The 20,628-nt window shown below is 40.4% G+C and overlaps 1 protein-coding gene across 9 annotated transcripts in view; it reads right to left on the bottom strand.

The window, feature by feature from the left end:
* LOC133555939 (disintegrin and metalloproteinase domain-containing protein 11-like) overlaps positions 1–20,628 on the bottom strand; it is a 108,155-nt gene that overhangs the window by 29,557 nt on the left and 57,970 nt on the right. For 8 of the 9 annotated variants that reach the window (XM_061905421.1, XM_061905425.1, XM_061905423.1 and 5 more), the window contains 12 exons: positions 17,000–17,090; positions 16,647–16,698; positions 13,448–13,547; positions 13,278–13,349; positions 7,118–7,210; positions 6,959–7,039; positions 5,170–5,220; positions 5,026–5,089; positions 4,847–4,952; positions 2,176–2,295; positions 1,929–2,097; positions 1,745–1,856 (listed from right to left, as the gene is read on the bottom strand). In XM_061905421.1, the coding sequence (XP_061761405.1) occupies positions 1,745–1,856; positions 1,929–2,097; positions 2,176–2,295; positions 4,847–4,952; positions 5,026–5,089; positions 5,170–5,220; positions 6,959–7,039; positions 7,118–7,210; positions 13,278–13,349; positions 13,448–13,547; positions 16,647–16,698; positions 17,000–17,090 (1,111 nt within the window). Of the gene's footprint in view, positions 1–1,228; positions 1,612–1,744; positions 1,857–1,928; positions 2,098–2,175; positions 2,296–4,846; positions 4,953–5,025; positions 5,090–5,169; positions 5,221–6,958; positions 7,040–7,117; positions 7,211–13,277; positions 13,350–13,447; positions 13,548–16,646; positions 16,699–16,999; positions 17,091–20,628 lie in introns of those variants that run through there. The other variant, XM_061905428.1, reaches the window with a different exon arrangement.

Here is a 20,628-nt window from a genome sequence, read left to right as displayed (position 1 = left end):
AAGCCAATACAGATAACTTTCTGCTTCACAAGAACCATACAGATTGGCCAATTAAATTATGGATACCGTATTTTTCGGACTATAAGTCGCGTTTTTTTTTGTAGTTTGGCCGGGGTATAGCTCGGTTAGTGGAGCGGCCATACCGGCAACATGAGGGTTGCAGGTTCTATCCCCTCTTCCGCCATCCTGGTCACTGCCGTTGTGTCCTTGGGCAAGACACTTTACACACCTGCTCCCAGTGCCACCCACACTGGTTTAAATGTAACTTAGATATTGGGTTTCACTATGTGGAGCGCTTTGAGTCGCTAGAGAAAAAGCTCTATATAATTATATTTCACTTCACTTCACTTGGCCAAACTATAAAAAAATAAAATATATATATATTTTTTTTGGCCGGGTCTCACCCCCCGCTGGACTATGGAGAAGACTGCGACGTATAGTCCGAAAAATACGGTATATATTAGGGGTGTGGGAAAAAATTAATTCGTTGTGCGATTGAGAATCGATTCTCTCTTTTTTTTTTTTATCAATCCAACAAACCACAACACAGCAATACCATAACAATACAATCCAATTCCCAAACCAAACCTGACCCAGCAACACTCAGAACTGCAATAAACAGAGCAATTGAGAGGAGACACAAACACGACACAGAACAAACCAAAAGTACTGAAACAAAAATGAATATTATCAACAACAGTATCAATATTAGTTATAATTTCAGTATAGCAATGATTAAAAATTCCTCATTGACATTATCATTAGACATTTATAAAAATGAAAAAAAAGAACAATAGTGTCACAGTGGCTTACACCTGCATCGCATCTCATAAGCTTGACAACACACTGTGTCCAATGTTTTCACAAAGATAAAATAAGTCATATTTTGGGTTCGTTTAATAGTTAAAACTAATTTACATTATTGCAATCAGTTGATAAAACATTGTCCTTTATAATTATAGAAACTTTTTTTTTTTAAATCCACTACTCTGCTTGCATGTCAGCAGACTGGGGTGGATCCTGCTGAAATCCTATGTATTGAATGAATACAGAATCGGAAAAATAACGTTTTTGAAACGAGAATCGAATCGAATAGAAAAAAAATCGATCTATTATCGAATCGTGACCCCAAGAATCAATATGGAATCGAATCATGGGACACCCAAATATTCGACGCCCTAATATATGATATATTATTTTTAAATTTAAGATTAAAATATGTTTTTTTGCACCTGGCTTTGGGGCAACCTCTTCAGCAGAAGGTGTCTTTCAAAACACTGTTGCAGCGACGTTGCTCTTTAATGTGATTGACAAGGTTTAATGTGTTGAAGCACAATGTTTTTTTCCCCATTCCAAAACAATTGATGCCATGTTTATTTACAATGAGCTCAGGGCAAGTTCCTGACACATGTAGAGGAAAAGGAGCACATCATTTGCTGACATTTACACACCTACAGCATTGTACGGGTGATATGGCCTCATTGGAGTATTATTTTCTTTAAAAAAAAAAAAAAAGGATATTTATAGAATGTTTGATGCAGCTCTTTTCTACTGGAGCTCATTAGATCCTGCAGGTGCACCTAATGAAATGGCACATGTTGATGAATACACCTGACAACACACACACACACACACACACACACCGTTATCTAAGTGTGTAACTACTCTTTCACACAAACATGGTGAGTACAGATGGAAGGGGGTAGTTTTATGTGAGGGTATGACAGAGAGAGAAAAAACTGACCTTTTTTCTCGGGGCCAGTTGGGACGGTGGGCTCAGGAATGGGGTCAAACACACTGCAGTCCTTGCCGGTGTAGTCTCTGTCGCAGATGCACTTCACCTCATTGCTGCATGTCTGCACACAGGACGAGAAAAGGGCCTCAATGTTCCATCTGGTCAGTTTATGAATAATAAAAGGTCGGTTTACTCCGTGGTCGGAACAGATGCGCGCCGAGTTGGACCCCGCGCAGGTGCTTAGGTTGAAGGCCGCCACGGGGAGGCACCGCCGCTCCAAGCACATCATGTTGGGTCCGCAGGGGGTGCCGTCCTCCACGTAGCCGAGGTCCGATCCGTCCTCCAGCAGAGCATGGCCACCTCTGATGGAATGACAAAGCACTTTTACACATTTTTCCTCACACACGCATAAGTAGTCCAAAAGGGAGCCGCCTACTCACCGGCAGTCCAGGTACTTGTTCTGGTGGTAGAGGGTGAAGCTTGTCACCTCGCCCTGAAGGTCCCCAAATTTTGGCTTTGTGGTAATGTTGGCGCAGAACAAGAAGCCGCACAAAACATCCCTGAGGGTGACAGGAACTTAAATGTGAATTAAATGATTGATACTTTTATTAGTAGATTGGACAGTACAGTACATATTCCGTACAATTGACCACTAAATGGTAACACCCGAAAAAGTTTTTCAACTTGTTTAAGTCAGGGTCCACGTTAATCAATTCATGCTGAAGAGGTGCAATTTTGCATTAGGGGTAGTTCCATTCAGGTCCAACAGATGGTGATCTTTCAATTATCCCTTATTAAGAGCAGAGTACAGATAGCAGTAATGCTATAATGCCGCTTTTTCACCTAACAAGTGGCTCCTCGGGATACAAGTTTAAAGGCCTACCTAAATGAGATTTTCTTATTTAAACGGGGATATCAGGTCCATTCTATGTGTCATACTTGATCATTTCGCGATATTGCCATATTTTTGCTGAAAGGATTTTGTAGAGAACATCGACGATAAAGTTCGCAACTTTTGGTCGCTGATAAAAAAGCCTTGCCTGTACCGGAAGTAGCGGACGATGTGCCCGTGACGTCACGGGTTGTAGGGCTCCTCGAGTGCAATACGTCCATCACTGATTGTTATTTATTACTTCGGTACTCCTGTCTTGCTCTGTATATTGTACAGTATTTGTATTTTGTACTTCTATAGTGTTTTGTATATTGTACAGAATTGCTTATTATTTTTTATTGGATAGTAGTCTGTTTATTTCAATTGTTAGTTTTTCCTTTATTACCTCTTATGTTATTTATTTCACCCCATATTTGTTCCCACTACCGCACCTTAAGTTGGAGTCTTTAATCTCGTTATGTGCAAATATAATGACAATAAAGTTCATTCTATCTATTCTATTCTATGGAGTTTATTATTAAATGTAATATGGCAGAACTTGCTTTCGATACCGTCGATCATAATATTTTATTAGAACGTATCAAAACCCGAATTGGTATGTCAGACTTAGCCCTGTCTTGGTTTAACTCTTATCTTACTGATAGGATGCAGTGTGTCTCCCATAACAATGTGACCTTGGACTACGTTAAGGTAACGTGTGGAGTTCCCCAGGGTTCGGTCCTTGGCCCTGCACTCTTCAGCATCTACATGCTGCCGCTAGGTGACATCATACGCAAATACGGTATTAGCTTTCACTGTTATGCTGATGACACCCAACTCTACATGCCCCTAAAGCTGACCAACACGCCGGATTGTAGTCAGCTGGAGGAGTGTCTTAATGAAATTAAACAATGGATGTCCGCTAACTTTTTGCAACTCAACGCCAAAAAAACGGAAATGCTGATTATCGGTCCTGCTAGACACCAAACTCTATTTAATAATACAACTCTAACATTTGACAACCAAACAATTAAACAAGGTGACACGGTAAAGAATCTGGGTATTATCTTCGACCCAACTCTCTCCTTTGAGGCACACATTAAAAGCGTTACTAAAACGGCCTTCTTTCATCTCCGTAATATCGCTAAAATTCGCTCCATTCTGTCCACTAAAGACGCTGAGATCATTATCCATGCGTTTGTTACGTCTCGCCTCGACTACTGTAACGTATTATTTTCGGGTCTCCCCATGTCTAGCATTAAAAGATTACAGTTGGTACAAAATGCGGCTGCTAGACTTTTGACAAGAACAAGAAAGTTTGATCACATTACGCCTGTACTGGCTCACCTGCACTGGCTTCCTGTGCACTTAAGATGTGACTTTAAGGTTTTACTACTTACGTATAAAATACTACACGGTCTAGCTCCATCTTATCTTGCCGATTGTATTGTACCATATGTCCCGGCAAGAAATCTGCGTTCAAAGGACTCCGGCTTATTAGTGATTCCCAAAGCCCAAAAAAAGTCTGCGGGCTATAGAGCATTTTCCGTTCGGGCTCCAGTACTCTGGAATACCCTCCCGGTAACAGTTCGCGATGCCACCTCAGTAGAAGCATTTAAGTCTCACCTTAAAACTCATTTGTATACTCTAGCCTTTAAATAGACTCCCTTTTTAGACCAGTTGATCTGCCGTTTCTTTTCTTTTTCTTCTATGTCCCACTCTCCCGTGTGGAGGGGGTCCGGTCCGATCCGGTGGCCATGTACTGCTCGCCTGTGTATCGGCTGGGGACATCTCTGCGCTGCTGGTCCGCCTACGCTTGGGATGGTTTCCTGCTGGCTCCGCTGTGAACGGGACTCTCGCTGCTGTGTCTTGGATCCTCTTTGGACTGGACTCTCGCGACTGTGTTGTATCCATTGTGGATTGAACTTTCACAGTATCATGTTAGACCCGCTCGACATCCATTGCTTTCCTCCTCTCTAAGGTTCTCATAGTCATCATTGTCACCGACGTCCCACTGGGTCATTATTGTCACCAATGTCCCACTGGGTGTGAGTTTTCCTTGCCCTTATGTGGGCCTACCGAGGATGTCGTGGTGGTTTGTGCAGCCCTTTGAGACACTAGTGATTTAGGGCTATATAAGTAAACATTGATTGATTGATTGATTGATTGTACTGATTAGACTAGTTCCCTGTGTTGTTATCAAGTACATTGCCATAAGAAGAGCAAAAAAGTACTCTCACGGCTTGTTGCACTGCAGCCAGCCTTGGCCCCTGGGACCCCGACCACAGTTCCCTTTGTCCGTCCCCTCTGCGTTTAGCTTGTCGTAACAAAACCTGTCTGCTGAGTCTAGACAAAAAAACATAATCATAAATAAGAGTGATGTAGGAAGAAAGTTTTGTACCGCATAATTAGAACTTACTGAAACCCCAGAGTCCCCTGCACTGTCCATCCCGAGTCCGACATCGGCCACCGTAGCAGCGACCCTCGGAGACAAAAAGAAAACCAAAAACACGCAGTAAAGCAGCGGCTGCAGGAGAAACTGGTGGCACAAATGTGCACTTACCTGATTGCTTTCACACGTGTAACCATCCAGCTTGTGGACGTTATGGGGACACTGCAAGAGGGACACGCACGGTTATATAGCTCATATTTCATACTTTTACCACCAAAACATTAGGTACACATGCATAACGCAATTCTTCAGTGTTTCCCACAGAATTCTAAATTATCATCGTATAATTTGCACAATTGGCTATGATGCATGTACTTTCTTTAAAAATGCACAAAAAAAAAAAAGTATAACTATATTTAAAGGGGAACATTATCACCAGACCTATTTAGGCGTCAATATATATCTTGATGTTGCAGAAAAAAAGACCATATATTTTTTTAACCGATTTCCGCACTCTAAATGGGTGAATTTTGGCGAATTAAACACCTTTCTGTTTATCGCTCTCTGTCACACCGAGGGAAGTCTTGTTTGTTTTTCTGTCTTGTGATCGATGTATTTTATTTTGAAAAGCTACCCTCTGGGTTCAGATCACGGGTCCTTCCTCTTGTGTCACCAGTCTGACGTCATCCTTGATTCCTGATTATTTTCTACCTGTTCCCCATCACTCCCACATCCTATTTTAAGCTCACTTCTCCGTTTGTCCTTTGCCAGATCGTCTCGTCTATCGTGCCTCCTAGCGTCCATGTTCATGTCCAAGTCCATGTCCTTGATTCCCTCCTTGCCTTGCTCCTGTTTTTTCTTGTTCTCCTTAATTTTTGATCATAGCAGTTAATTTTTTGCTGAAATTTGGAGTTTACTTTTTCCTCCTTCGAGTGTCCTTAGTTTTCCTTCGTCGACCTAATCGGTGAGTTTTTTATTATTACAAATTTCGTTTTATGTCCTCATTGATTGAGTGATTTTTTTTTGTTTATTCATCGATATTGTATTTGTATATAGTATTAGAGTTTATTTTTCCTCCTGTTGGAGCGCTTTTTGTTAATTCTTCTTGCTATTCTATTTTTGTTAGGTTATTTTCTTAAAGTAGTATTTTTTCTGAGTGATTTTTGAGTTAATTGTTTATCCTTGGATTTATTTTCCGTAGGTTATATTTATTTTTGTGAAATACTTTTTTACCGGAGGTTAAAAAGTTATTTAAAAATAAAAGCTGTTATTTTTGGAAACTTCCTCTCTGCATCTTGGTCCTCTCATTTCCAAGTCGTAACACTCTCAGAGCGATGACGTCAGAACGTGACGTCGCCTAGGTAATAAAGCCGCTATTTTAATTTTCTCAAACACATTACAAACACCGCATCTCAGCTCTGTTATTTTCCGTTTTTTCGACTATTTTCTGGAACATTGGAGACATCATGCCTCGTCGGTGTGTTGTCGGAGGGTGTAACAACACTAACAGGCAGGGATTCAAGTTGCACCACTGGCCCGAAGATGCGAAAATGGCAAGAAATCTGCCGCCAGACCCCCATCGAATGTGCTGGAGTGTCTGCACATTTTACCGGCGATGCTAAGACAGACATAGCACAGAGATGTATGGATAACTTGAAGATGCATTTGCAACGATAAAGTCAACGAAATCACAAAGTTGAGTTTTGTTGATGTTATTGACTTATGTGCTAATCAGACATATTTGGTCGCTGCATGACTGCCAGCTAATCGATGCTAACATGCTATTTAGGCTAGTACTGTATTGTAAAATATTGGGGGGAAAAAAGTGTAGTTTTAAAAAAAATTGTATTTTTTTTCTGGATGAATGCGAAACAGTGATGCTCACATAATCAATCTCATTAAATTGTGCATCTGTACTTCATGTCCTGGCCAGCAATGTGAATATACATTAAAGAACTACCTGGCTGGAGTCTCCTGTGCATGTCTCCGGGATGTCACAGTCATTGACAGCCTCTCGACACACCACACCTCTCTGCTCGTACTAGAACGCACAAACATGTCTACTTAATGTTCAACTATTGATTAGCTGTCGCCTCCAGTCACCATTAGTTGTACTCACCCTGCAGCCACTGCAGCACAGTCCATTACTGCACATGGCGTCGTGGGTGAGTGTGCATTTTTTACAGCAGTTTCCTCCGCTGCGGGCGCACTCCTTCACACATAAAAAAAAAGAAAAATACTGCAGCTTCAGTTTTAGACAGATTAGGGCAGTGCTTTTCTATTATTTTTCTGTCACGATTCCCCGGAGGAAGAAGAAAAAAACCCCACACTTTCCGCCTGAACTATAAACAGTAGGGGTGCGAATCTTCAGAGAACCTAACGATTCGATACTGATTCCTGGGGTGACTGATTAAGAATTGTTTCTGAATTCAACATGATTCTTGATTGAAACAGATTCTCGCAATGTATTATTTAGGATAGGACAGACTTTAAAGGCCTACTGAAAGGAGATCTTCTTATTTAAACGGGGATAGCAGGTCCATTCTATGTGTCATACTTGATCATTTTGCGATATTGCCATATTTTTGCTGAAAGGATTTAGAAGAGAACATTGACGATAAAGTTTGCAACTTTAGGTCGCTAATAAAAAAGCTTTGCCTTTACCGGAAGTAGCAGGCGATGTGCGCGTGACGTCACGGGTTGTAGGGCTCCTCACATCCTCACATTGTTTACAATCATAGCCAGCAGCAGCTAGAGCTAATCGGACCGAGAAAGCAACAATTTCCCGATTAATTTGAGCGAGGATGAAAGATTCGTGGATGAGGAAATTAAGAGTGAAGGCCTAGAAAAAAAAAGTTTAAAAAAAAAAGGCGAGGGCAGTGAGAGCGTTTCAGATGTTTTTAACCACATTTACGAGGATAATTTTGGGAAATCCCTTATCTGCCTTTTGTGTTGCTAGTGTTTTAGTGAGTTAAAGAGTACCTTAAAGTCGGATGCGTGTGGCTACGGGTGTGTTGACGCCAGAGTCTCTGAGAGAAGTCACGGCAGCTGCAGGAGGACGCTGGGTCCGCTTATCTCCGGTAAGAGGCGACTTATTTCCACAATTTTCTCACCGAAAACTGCCGGTTGACATGTAGTCGGGATCCATGTTCACTTGACCGCTCTGATCCATAGTAAAGCTTCACCTCCGGGAATTTTAAACAAGGAAAAAACGTGTATTTGTGTGGCTAAAGGCTAAAAGCTTCCCACCTCCATCTTTCTACTTTGACTTCTCCATTATTAATTGAAAAAATTGCAAAATATTCAGCAACACAGATGTCCAAAATACTGTGTGATTGCACGATGAAAAGAGACGACTTTTAGCCGTAAGTGGTGATGGGCTAATATGTCCCCTCCAACCAATTGTCATCATTCCGCGACGTTTTCAACAGGAAACTCCGTGGGAAATTTAAAATTGTAATTTAGCAAACTAAAAAGGCCGTATTGGCATGTGTTGCAATGTTAATATTTCATCATTGATATATAAACTATCAGACTGCGTGGTCGGTAGTAGTGGGTTTCAGTAGGCCTTTATTATTCCTAAATGGGGAAATTGTTGCAGTGCTGATTCAAAAAGTTCACAAAAAGTAAAGTCAAAGAAGAGGAAAACATTAAACAGTGCAAAAGAGACAAAAGACTCCAGCGAAAAACCCGAAACATTTGCAGTAAATAATACATATTACTCACATATGATTGCATCATGCATAGACAAAACAGTAAAACAAAACAAAAACATAATTTCAACACCCACATACACCGTGGTGGCTTCTGCGGTGTACCACACAATCGTCTACCGGGCTGGGGGAGTCGCACAGCCACAGACAACTAAGTGAGCCGACTCTGTCCTAGGCTTCCCACCAGCCCTCGGTCAATGTTCGGTCCGCGAGGATGAGCAAGAATCCGTCCAGGTTACAGGTTCAAAAAGCCCCGCCTGGTTGCATGCAGATGGTCTAAAAACTTATTTTTAAAAAATAGATCCTTATAGATTTTTATTTTTTAATTATGAATTAAAAAAAATATATATATATATATAAAATAAAAATATCTATTAAAATATATATTATTTATTACAATTATATATTATTATTTTTTTATTTTATTTAATTTTTTTAAAAATTATGAATCTTGGTGGGCTTCACGGTGGAAGAGGGGTTAGTGCGTCTGCCTCACAATACGAAGTTCCTGCAGTCCTGGGTTCAAATCCAGGCTCGGGATCTTCCTGTGTGGAGTTTGCATGTTCTCCCCGTGAATGCGTGGGTTCCCTCCGGGTACTCCGGCTTCCTCCCACTTCCAAAGACATGCACCTGGGGATAGGTTGATTGGCAGCACTAAATTGGCCCTTAGTGTGTGAATGTGAGTGTGAATGTTGTCTGTCTATCTGTGTTGGCCCTGCGATAAGGTTGCGACTTGTCCTGGGTGTACCCCGCCTTCCGCCCGATTGTAGCTGAGATAGGCGCCGGCGCCAGCGCCCCCCGCAACCCCAAAAGGGAATAAGCGGTAGAAAATGGATGGATGGATAATTATGAATCGGTTAAGAATCGGGATGTGAATAATTTTTTGTGTAACCCTGATAAAACAGCATCATTTATCTATAAAATTGTTATAATTACACTTCTGCATACCATTGTATCCTAATTAACATTTAAAAAAAGAAAAAAGAAAGAAATATAGATTAACTTCCATCCATCCATCCATCTTCTTCCGCTTAGCCGAGGTCGGGTCGCGGGGGTAGCAGCCTAAGCAGGGAACCCCAGAGTTCCCGCTCCCCAGACACTTCGTCTAGCTCTTCCCGGGGGATCCCGAGGCGTTCCCAGGCCCGCCGGGAGACATAGTCTTCCCAACGTGTCCTGGGTCTTCCCCGTGGCCTCCTACCGGTTGGACGTGCCCTAAACACCTCCCTCGGGAGGCGTTCGGGTGGCATCCTGACCAGATGCCCGAACCACCTCATCTGGCTCCTCTCGATTAACTTACAACAATGAATAATTTAATAACATTGTTTTTTATTCTGTAACCGAAAAATGTATCAATTTCCCCAAAATGTAAAAAAATATTTATCCTTATTTAAACTTTTTTTTGACAGACTTGAACCATTTTATACTCAAAAATTTAATTAAATCAACTCAATAAAAAATAATAAATTCAAACTGATCGACAACATTGGCTGAAGAGCACAATATACTGTACAAAACACGTTGACCTACACTACACTATTAACAATTAATAAAACAATTTATTTTGTAGTTTTTTTTAATCAAAATGAATTGAAGTGGACCACAGCTTAAACAAGTTGAAAAACGTATTCGGGTGTTACCATTTAGTGGTCAATTGTACGGAATATGTACTGTACTGTGCAATCTACTAATAAAAGTTTCAATCAATCAATCAAAAGTCAGCATTAGAGGCTACGATGAGCACGCTTTGTAGTCCACAGTTTGTCAAAGCGGGGCTTGAAGCAAGATACTGATAAAGCATGTTCCAGGGTGTCACACTGAAAAACCTGAATTAATGACATTCTGTGTAGAGCAGGGGTGTCAAACTCAAATACAGAGTGGGCCAAAATTTGAAACTAAACAAAGGCAAGGTTGAATAAATTAACCTTTTAATAGGCACCCAAACAAGTTTTGCATTAAATATTGAACAAGCAAGGCTTATATAACTTTATAGTGACAAGCAAAATTGAGTTTCAAATTATAATTATAATAATTAAAAAATCTCAATGGCATATCAAATAAAATCGAAATAAAAATTGGCGGTGGTCAGGGTTTGGTGGTAGTGGGGGTGTATATTGTAGCGTCCCGGAAGAGTTAGTGCTGCAAGGGGTTCTGGGTACTTCTTCTGTTGTGTTTGTGTTCTGTTACGGTGCGGATGTTCTCCTGAAATGTGCTTGTCAGTCCTGTATGGTGTGGGTTCACAGTGTGGCGCATATTTGTAACAGTGTTAAAGTTGTTTATACGGCCACCCTCAGTGTGACCTGTATGGCTGTTGAGCAAGTATGCCTTGCATTCACTTGTGTGTGTTAAGGCCGCATGTGGCACGTTGTTTGTATGGCGGAAAAGCGGACATGACGGCAGGCTGTACAGGACTAAAGGCAGGTCCCCCAATATTGTTGTCCGGGTGAACTCTCCCACTGGATCTTTCCTAGTTAGAGATCAAACCGACTGGGATTTGAACGCAGTCCTCTTTAAATGGGAGATAGCTGTTTTTGACTAGTAAAACATTTAAAAACACAACAACCAACTTCTAAAACATTAAAAATGACTCTAAAACACATACAATGACTCTTAAGAGATGCACAGTGACATCTAAAACATAAATTACTCCGAAAACACGTAACAAGACTCCTAAAACACATAATAAGACTCCTAAAACACGTAAAAAGACTCCTAAAACAAATTAAAAACAGAATGAGGTGTTTGCATCCTTTGCGAGCACATACACCTGGTGGCCTTGTAGGTGAACAGTCAACGTGAATGGAAGACCTATAGGATAAAAGAATTTACGGGTCTTCTTAAAGGGCAACATTATCACCAGACCTATGTAAGCGTCAATATATACCTTGATGGAGCAGAAAAAAGACCATATATTTTTTTAACCGATTTCCGAACTCTAAATGGGTGAATTTTGGCGAATTAAACCCCTTTCTGTTTATCGCTCTTTTTGCGATGACGTCAGAATGTGACGTCGCCGAGGTAATACAGCCGCCATTTTCATTTTCAACACATTACAAACACCGGGTCTCAGCTCTGTTATTTTCCGTTTTTTTGACTATTTTTTGGAACCTTGAAGACATCATGCCTCGCCGGTGTGTTGTCAGGAGGGTGTAACAACACTAACAGGGAGGGATTAAAGTTGCACCTCTGGCCCAAAGATGTGAAAGTGTCTGCCGCCAGACCCCCATTGAATGTGCCAGAGTGTCTCCACATTTTACCGGCGATGACAGACATGTCACAGAGATGTATGGATAACCTGCAGATGCATTTGCAACGATAAAGTCAACAAAATCACAAAGGTGAGTTTTGTTGATGTTGACTTATGTGTTAATCAGACATATTTGGTCGCAGCGTGACTGCCAGCTAATCGATGCTAACATGCTACGCTAATCAACGCTAACATGCTATTTACCGGCGGTGCTAAAGCAGACATGGCACAGAGAGGTATGGACAACCTGCAGATGCATTTGCAACGATAAAGTCAACGAAATCACAAAGGTGAGCTTTGTTGATGTTGACTGCCAGCTAATCGATGCTAACATGCTATTTACCGGTGGTGCTAAAGCAGACATGGCACAGAGATGTATGGATAACCTGCAGACGCATTTGCAACTATATTACGTTTTCTTCCGCCCACATTTAATGCGAAAAAAACACTTACCAATCGACGGATTGGTAAGTGATAAGTGTCAGGAGATGCGAAAGTCCTGATCGTTTGGTCCGCACATTTTACCGGCGATGCTAACGCAGCTATTCGGCCATGCTATGGCTATGAATAGCGTCAATAGCTATTCGCTCAATAGCTTCAGTTTCTTCTTCAATACTTTCATACTCTAACCATCCGTTTCATTGTTGAATCGCTTAAGCCGCTGAAATCCGAGTCTGAATCTGAGGTAATGTCGCTATATCTTGCTGTGCTATTCGCCATTGTTTGTTTACATTGGCAGCACTGTATGACGTCACAGGAAAATGGATAGTCGCATCGCAAATAGCGAAAATCAAGCACTTTAAAGCTTTTTTTAGGGATATTCCGGGACCGGTAAAATTTTGAAAAAAACTTCAAAAAATACAACAAGCTACTGGGAACTGATTTTTATTGTTTTCAACCCTTTTGAAATTGTGATAATGTCCCCCTTTAAAGGGAGATTTTGGGCCCCAATGACATATTTTATTGAAAACCTGTCTCAGTAAACTGTGATATAAAAGCTTAACTCCACCAGCTGAAGCTTTCCTAGTTACCCGATCGATCTGACTGGGATTTGAACCCAGTCCCTTTTGATTGGGAGCGAGCTGGTTAACCATTTTCAGGAGCGGCACTGAACTTCGGGAGTCTCCCGGGAAAATCGTGAGGGTTGACAAGTACGAGTATCAGCGGTGAATGCGGTGTTAGAGGCACCGCCGCTGAATAATACCGGCGGGTCAGCTCTAATCTTAATTTGATATTACCTCAAGGGCCAAATGAAATTACACGGCGGGCCAAATTTGACCCGCGGGCCAGAGTTCGACACCCCTGGTGTAGAGGATACTCACCAGCTGGGATCCACAATCACACTCTTCCCCTAGCTCCACAAAGCCATTTCCACATTCTGGAGGGTCCAGCAGCTGAGGAAAACACACACAAAAACCACACATAAGTCTACTGAACAAAATGCAGGACAGTACACTATCCTCACATCCTACACGCACACATGTCCACTCACCTTGTTGGGCTTGTTAAAGAGGCAGCTGCCGCCCCCTTGGAGCAAGAACTGAATGTACTCGTCAACGCTGCAGCGAGAGAACTTTCTGGGCAGATAGTATCTGCATTAACGGGCACAGAGACGTGTTAAAAAAATGGAGATGAATAAGTGACAGTATTAAAAAAAACTGCAGAATGGTACACTGTGGTGGGTGTTGGTGGTGTCATGTTACAAGCTGACAGAAAAGAAACCATCTGTAGTAAAAATGCTCGTATTATTCAACTGGTGTAATGTACGGAGCCAAAGTGCACTTTTAATTTCAAAGTGCGAAACCAACACATGGACAAGTGCCCAGGGGCCATATCTGGTTTTCCACATAATTTTATATGGGCTGCGAAAGCCTGGCAACATTATGAGTCAATAAAGTACTTTATGTTTCTTGCCAAATGTATTCATTTTTTCCATTTTGACAGAAACAAAATGCCTGTAATGCATGCAATTGAATATATTTAACATTTTATCATCTCTCCTGTCCAAAGGCAAAACCCAGTAACTCAATTTTGGTCAAAACTGAGCTGATAGTAATTTTGGAGTTCCTAGGTGTTATGCTTTACATTAGTGTATGCGATATTCTAATTTGTTCCGTAAGTAAGCTGTTACGCGCATGGCAGGACCTAGCAACTACCACATAACCGCGTAGATCAGGGGTAGGGAATCTATGGCTCTAGAGCCAGATGTGGCTCTTTTGATGACTATATCTGGCTCTCAGATAAATCTTAGCTGACATTGCCTAACACGATAAGTAATTAATAATTACGATGGTAATCACAGTGTTAAAAATAACGTTCAAATTATAAAACATTCTCATGCATTTTAATCCAACCATCCGTTTTCTATTGCACCTGTCCAAGATGTCGCATTAATGGTAAGAAGTAGTATATTTATTATTGGTTAAATTTAAAATAACAATGTTATTAAAAAGAATAAGAGACTTATTATACTCTAAAAATGTTGGTCTTGTCAAGACCTGGACTATGGTGTGGTTTGTTTTCCCGTGGTGCAAAGCGATTGGAACGGACATGGCGTGAAGGTAATGACATCTTTAATCTTAACTCAAAAACATTACAAAAACAAAGGGTATAAACAAAAGGCGCTCTCAGTGGAGGTTAAAAACTTGGCTATGAAAACTAAAACTCGCACAATGGGAGAATTATGAACATAAAATAAAACTTACAAACTATGGCATGAAAAACTTACTTGGACCAAGAAAGAGCATGGATCATCGGCATGGATAACATAGGTGTGTAGGAGGTGATAGAGGGTGAGTAGAAGGGGATATCGCCAGGCTGACTGCCTGGCAACTGCAGGCTTAAATGGTGATGTGGTGATTGACAACAGGTACATGAGTTCAAGTGAATCAGGCGTGTGAGTTGTGAAAACAGGTGAACTGATTGGTAGTCATGGAAACAAAAACAAACCAGGGTGCGCAAAAACAGGAACTAATGGAGTCAAAAACAAAACAGAACATGATCACAAAGAAATGACAGGTCTTACTTAAAAATGCACGCATTTAGTTGTATTCGGTGTTTAAAAAATATTATATGGCTCTCACGGAAATACATTTTGAAATATTTGACTTTCATGGCTCTCTCAACCAAAAAGGTTCCCGACCCCTGGTGTAGATACAAAAGAAAAACCTAGTATCTCAAGGGACCAATCGGAGCTTCTTTGTCAGTCGCCTTATTGTCTTTAACGAGACATTTGCACGAATGGGGGCCGACGGTCAACCTGATTATGTGATATTATGGCACGAGGGGATATTTGGAAGATTGGCCCAGGACATTGCAAGCACCTTCATTAAATGTATTGTTCTTGATTCTTCCCCTTGCATACTCTTTTGAGCAGATAATTCTGGAGGTCAAAATAAAAACTGGACGCTGTACACGGCTCTTGCCCAATGTGCAAACGCAGAACGAAGCCCACCCGAGATTGTGATAAAATATCTGGAGAAAGGGCACACGTTCATGAGAGCAGATTCAATCCATGGCTCAATCGGCAAGAAAATGAAAGCTCAAGAAAACATCTATACGTTTGATGACTTTGTAGATCTTTGTAAGACAGCATCAAGATAGATTGGTTTTCCTTTGTTTTCTCAAAATCAGCTAGAAGGGAGTTAATAGGTTTTGCCTTTGGACGGGAGATCTAACACAGTGGTTCTCAAATGGGGGTACGCGTATCCCTGTGGGTACTTGAAGGTATGCCAAGGGGAACGTGAGATTTTTAAAAATATTCTAAAAATAGCAAAAATTCAAATATCCCTTATGAATATATTTATTGAATAATACTTCAACAAAATATGAATGTAAGTTCATAAACTGTGAAAAGAAATGCAACAATGCAATATTCAGTGTTGACGGATAGATTTTTTGTGGACATGTTCCATAAATATTGATGTTAAAGATTTCTACTTTTGTGAAGAAATGTTTAGAATTAAATTCATTAATCCAGATGGATCTTTATTACAATCCCCAAAGAAGGCACTTTAAATTGATGATTACTGCCAACTCAGTGGCCTAGTGGTTAGTGTCCGCCCTGAGATTGGTAGAAAAATGCTTTACTCTGATTAGGGGGTACTTGAAATAAAAAAAATGTTCACAGGAGGTACATCACTGAAAAAAGGTTGAGAACCACTGATCTAATACAAAAAATATTGCCGTATTTTTTGGACCATATAGAGCACCGGATTATTAGGCGAAAGGCCAATGTGCGGGTCTATTCAGAATTATTTCAACACAAAAGGCGCACCGAATTGTAAGCCGCATAGAAGTTCTGGAACTACAACTGTTTTTAGAATTTTGCCTAACGTTCACAATCATTATGAAAGACATGAGATTTTTTTATATATACATACACACATATATATATATATATATATATATATATATATATATATATATATATATATATATATATATATATATATATATATTTATATTTTTTATGTTTTCCCCCATAAAATGCATTGAAAAGACATTCTACGTTAACAAGTGGAACGGTAGTATCAATAAAGCTGTTTTTGCGGTTTAGACGCATCAATAAAGGGGAACCGCAAAAATAAAAAGGAGGTAATTATACATGAGTGCTGATAGAAGTTTAGGAAATGTTTACTTCTATTTAAATACACCCGTGTAAGTGCACATGTCCAAAGAAAGCCTCCTACCCCGTATCCTCCATGATGCAGCCCAGCCAGGTGTCAGGACACCTGCAGTCTCCTGTGCGCCACAAAGGAAGTTCCAGATTGGAAAGAGCATAAAAAGACCACAAAATGTCTTAGCAGGACAAGAACTGATGTGCACTCAACTCTCGTCTTGACATTGAGTAACTAGGTGTCTTTTCAACATTAATCTCATTGTTCAGTGGAACCAATGTTCCGACAAAAATCCTGGATGCAGGTGACAAAGCACTGATGGAAAATTGCAAAAGTGCTAGTGCAGAGATGTTCTCTCTTTAAAAAAAAAACCCCATTATGTCCTGTGCTTCACCGCGTCAGTACCCCCCCACCCCATCTCTCACCTGCAGAGTTACGTGCATTGTTCCACCTCATGCCGATATTCTGTCCCAGAGTCTGGCACAAAGTGATGGCCATGGCGCCAACATTACCAAACTGAAACAAATATATATATATATATATAAATTACATATAAGAATCCTCAGTGTTTATCCACTCATTCATTCATCTGTTCTGTTCACCCAGAAACACACTATAGCGCACCTGGTCTGCCTAAGACTAAGAAGACAGAGCATGACAAATCGGTGTTGCCAACTTAGTTACTTTTTAGAGCAATGATTCTCAAACTGTGGTACTTGTACCACTAGCGGTACGCCTAAGAATCATTTGATTAAAGGCCTACTGAAACCCACTACTACCGACCACGCAGTCTGATAGTTTATATATCAATGATGAAATATTAACATTGCAACACATGCCAATACGGCCCGATTAGTTTACTAAATTGCAATTGCAAAACGTCGCGGAATGATGACGCGTGTTTGTGACGTTATTGGTTGAGCGGATATTTTAGCCCAGCACCACTTATGGCTAAAAATAGTTTCTTTTCATCGCATAATTACACAGTAATTAGGACATCTGTGTTGCTGAATCTTTTGCAATTTGTTCAATTAATAATGGAGACTATAAATAAGAATGCTGTTGGTGGAAAGCGGTGGATTGCAGCTGCCTTTAGCAACCAAAACACAGCCGGTGTTTCTTTGTTTGTTGTGAAGCTTTAACACAGAGCGGTCAAGCGAACATGTTTCTCTACGTCAACCAGCATGTTTTTGGATGGGAAAATTGTGATGTTAAGTCTTACCGGAGACATCAGTGGATTATGGGACTTCCTCCTGCAGTAGCGGTCAAAAAAGGCAGCTGTGAGCTTGGCTCCTCGCCTTCTCTCTGAGACACTGGCGTGTTCACCGCAGCCCCTCCGACTTTAAGGTATGTCTTTACAATCTCACTAAAACACTATTAAAACAATAAGCAGATAAGGGATCTTCTAGATTTATCCTAGTAAGTGTGTCTAATTACATCTGAAACGCTCACACTGCTGCCGCTCGGCGCCGTCACTTTTTCTTTTTTTTTTCTTCTGGTCCTTCACTATCAATATCCTCATCCAAAAATCTTTCATCCTCGCTCAAATTAATGGGGAAATTGTCGCTTTCTCGGTCCGAATTGCTCTTACTGCTGGTGGCTCACATTATAAACAATGTGAGGATGTAAGGAGCCCTCACACCAGTGACGTCACACGCACATCGTCCGCTACTTCCTGTAAAGGCAAGGCTTTTTTATTGGCGACCAAAAGTTGCAAACTTTATCGCCGATGTTCTTTACTAAATCCTTTCATCAAAAATATGGCAATATCGCGAAATGATCAAGTATGACACATAGAATGGACCTGCTATCCCCGTTTAAATAAGAAAATCTTATTTCAGTAGGCCTTTAAAGTACAGTGTTACATTTTTCTATATTCAAACAGTGTTACTGTTCAAACTGTTTGTAATGTTACAGTGGCCATCAATAATAAATATACTCCAGCTCATTTCAGGGTCTGTTATAGGCCTACTGAAATAAGATTTTCTTATTCAAACGGGGATAGCAGGTCCATTCTATGTGTCATACTTGATCATTTCGCGATATTGCCATATTTTTGCTGGAAGGATTTAGTAGAGAACATCGACGATAAAGTTTGCATCTTTTGGTCGCTAATAAAAAAGCCTTGCCTTTACCGGAAGTAGCAGACGATGTGCACGTGACGCCACGGATTGTAGGGCTCCTCACATTGTTTATAATCATAGCCACCAGCAGCTAGAGCGATTCGGAGCGAGAAAGCAAAAATTTCCCCATTAATTTGAGCGAGGATGAAAGATTCGTGGATGAGGATAGTGAGAGTGAAAGACTAGAAAAAAAAAAAAAAAAAAAGGCGAGGGCAGTGAGAGCGATTCAGATGTTATTAGATACATTTACTAGGATAATTCTGGAAAATCCCTTATCTGCCTATTGTGTTACTAGTGTTTTATTGAGATAATATGGCAGTGGTTCTCAAATGGGTGTAGGCGTACCCCTGGGGTACTTAAAGATATGCCAGGGGGTACGTGAGATTTTAAAAAAATATTCTAAAAATAACAACAATCCTAAAATCCTTTATTAATATATTTATTGAACAATACTTCAACAAAATATGAATGTAAGCTCATAAACTGTGAAAAGAAATGCAACAATGCAATATTCAGTGTTGACAGCTAGATTTTTGTGGACATGTTCCATAAATATTGATGTCAAAGATTTCTTTTTTTGTGAAGAAATGTTTAGAATTAAGTTCATGAATCCAGATGGATCTCTATTACTATCACCAAAGAGGGCACTTTAAGTTGATGATTACTTCTATGTGTAGAAATCTTTATTTATAATTGAATCACTTGTTTATCTTTCAACAAGTTTTTAGTTATTTGTTTATATTTTTTTCCAAATAGTTCAAGAAAGACCACTACAAATGAGCAATATTTTGCACAGTTATACAATTGAATAAATCAGAAACTGATGACATAGTGCTCTATTTTACTTCTTTATCTCTTTTTTCAACAACAAATGCTTTCTTCTGATGAGGGGGTACTTGAATTAAAAAATGTTCACAGGGGGTACATCACTGAAAAAAGGTTGAGAACCACTGTTATATGGTACCTGAAAGTCGTAGGGGTGTGGCCACGGGTGTGGTGACCGCCAGTGTCTCCAGTGGGAGGAGGTAATAGCCCGCAGCTGCAGGAGGACACAAGCTCCGCTCATAACTACGGTAATAGCCAACTTATTACCACAATTTTCTCACCGAAACCTGCCGGTTGACATGTAGTCGGGATCCATGTTCGCTTGACCGCTCTGTTCCATAGTAAAGCTTCACCTTCGGGAATTTTAAACAAGGAAACACCGGCTGTGTTTGTGTGGCTAAAGGCTAAAAGCTTCCCACCTCCATCTTTCTACTTTGACTTATCCATTATTAATTGAATAAATTGCAAAAGATTCAGCAACACAGATGTCCAGAATACTGTGTAATTATGCGATTAAAGCAGACTACTTATAGCTTGGATCGGGCTGGAAAATAATGCCCGCTACAACCCGAGACGTCTAACGCACGTGTCATCATACCGCAATGTTTTCAACAGGACACTTTGCGGCAAATTAAAAATTGCAATTTAGTAAACTAAAAAGGCCGTATTGGCATGTGTTGCAATGTTAATATTTCATCATTGATATATAAACTATCAGACTGCGTGGTGGGTAGTAGTGGGTTTCAGTAGGCCTTTAACACTCATTCACATGTGCAGTCATACAGTTGAGATAAGTTTCACATGAGAGCATAATGTGTGTCTGTGTGTGTGCCTTTAAAAGGCGGTGCCTGTTGCCAAGTGACGTGAGCAGGTCAACCCTCAGTCTGAGTCTCACAAGCATTTTAGCTTGAACTTTTTTTGCTAGCTTAGCAGACTAGCAGCTCTTTTGAGTTCCAATCTTTCACTGGTTTGTGTTATCTCTGCTTAATAAATAGATTGAATGTGTTCCATGGCTGTATGTTCTTGTCAACAAACATAGTATTGTTTTGATGGCAAGTTTGTCACTTCAATCATTGATTTGTTGTTCAATATCCCCGCCGACCCAC

This window comes from Nerophis ophidion, linkage group LG07 (assembly GCF_033978795.1).
Source record: "Nerophis ophidion isolate RoL-2023_Sa linkage group LG07, RoL_Noph_v1.0, whole genome shotgun sequence".
Lineage (NCBI taxonomy): Eukaryota > Metazoa > Chordata > Actinopteri > Syngnathiformes > Syngnathidae > Nerophis > Nerophis ophidion.
This window is presented reverse-complemented; position numbering and strand designations above follow the sequence as displayed.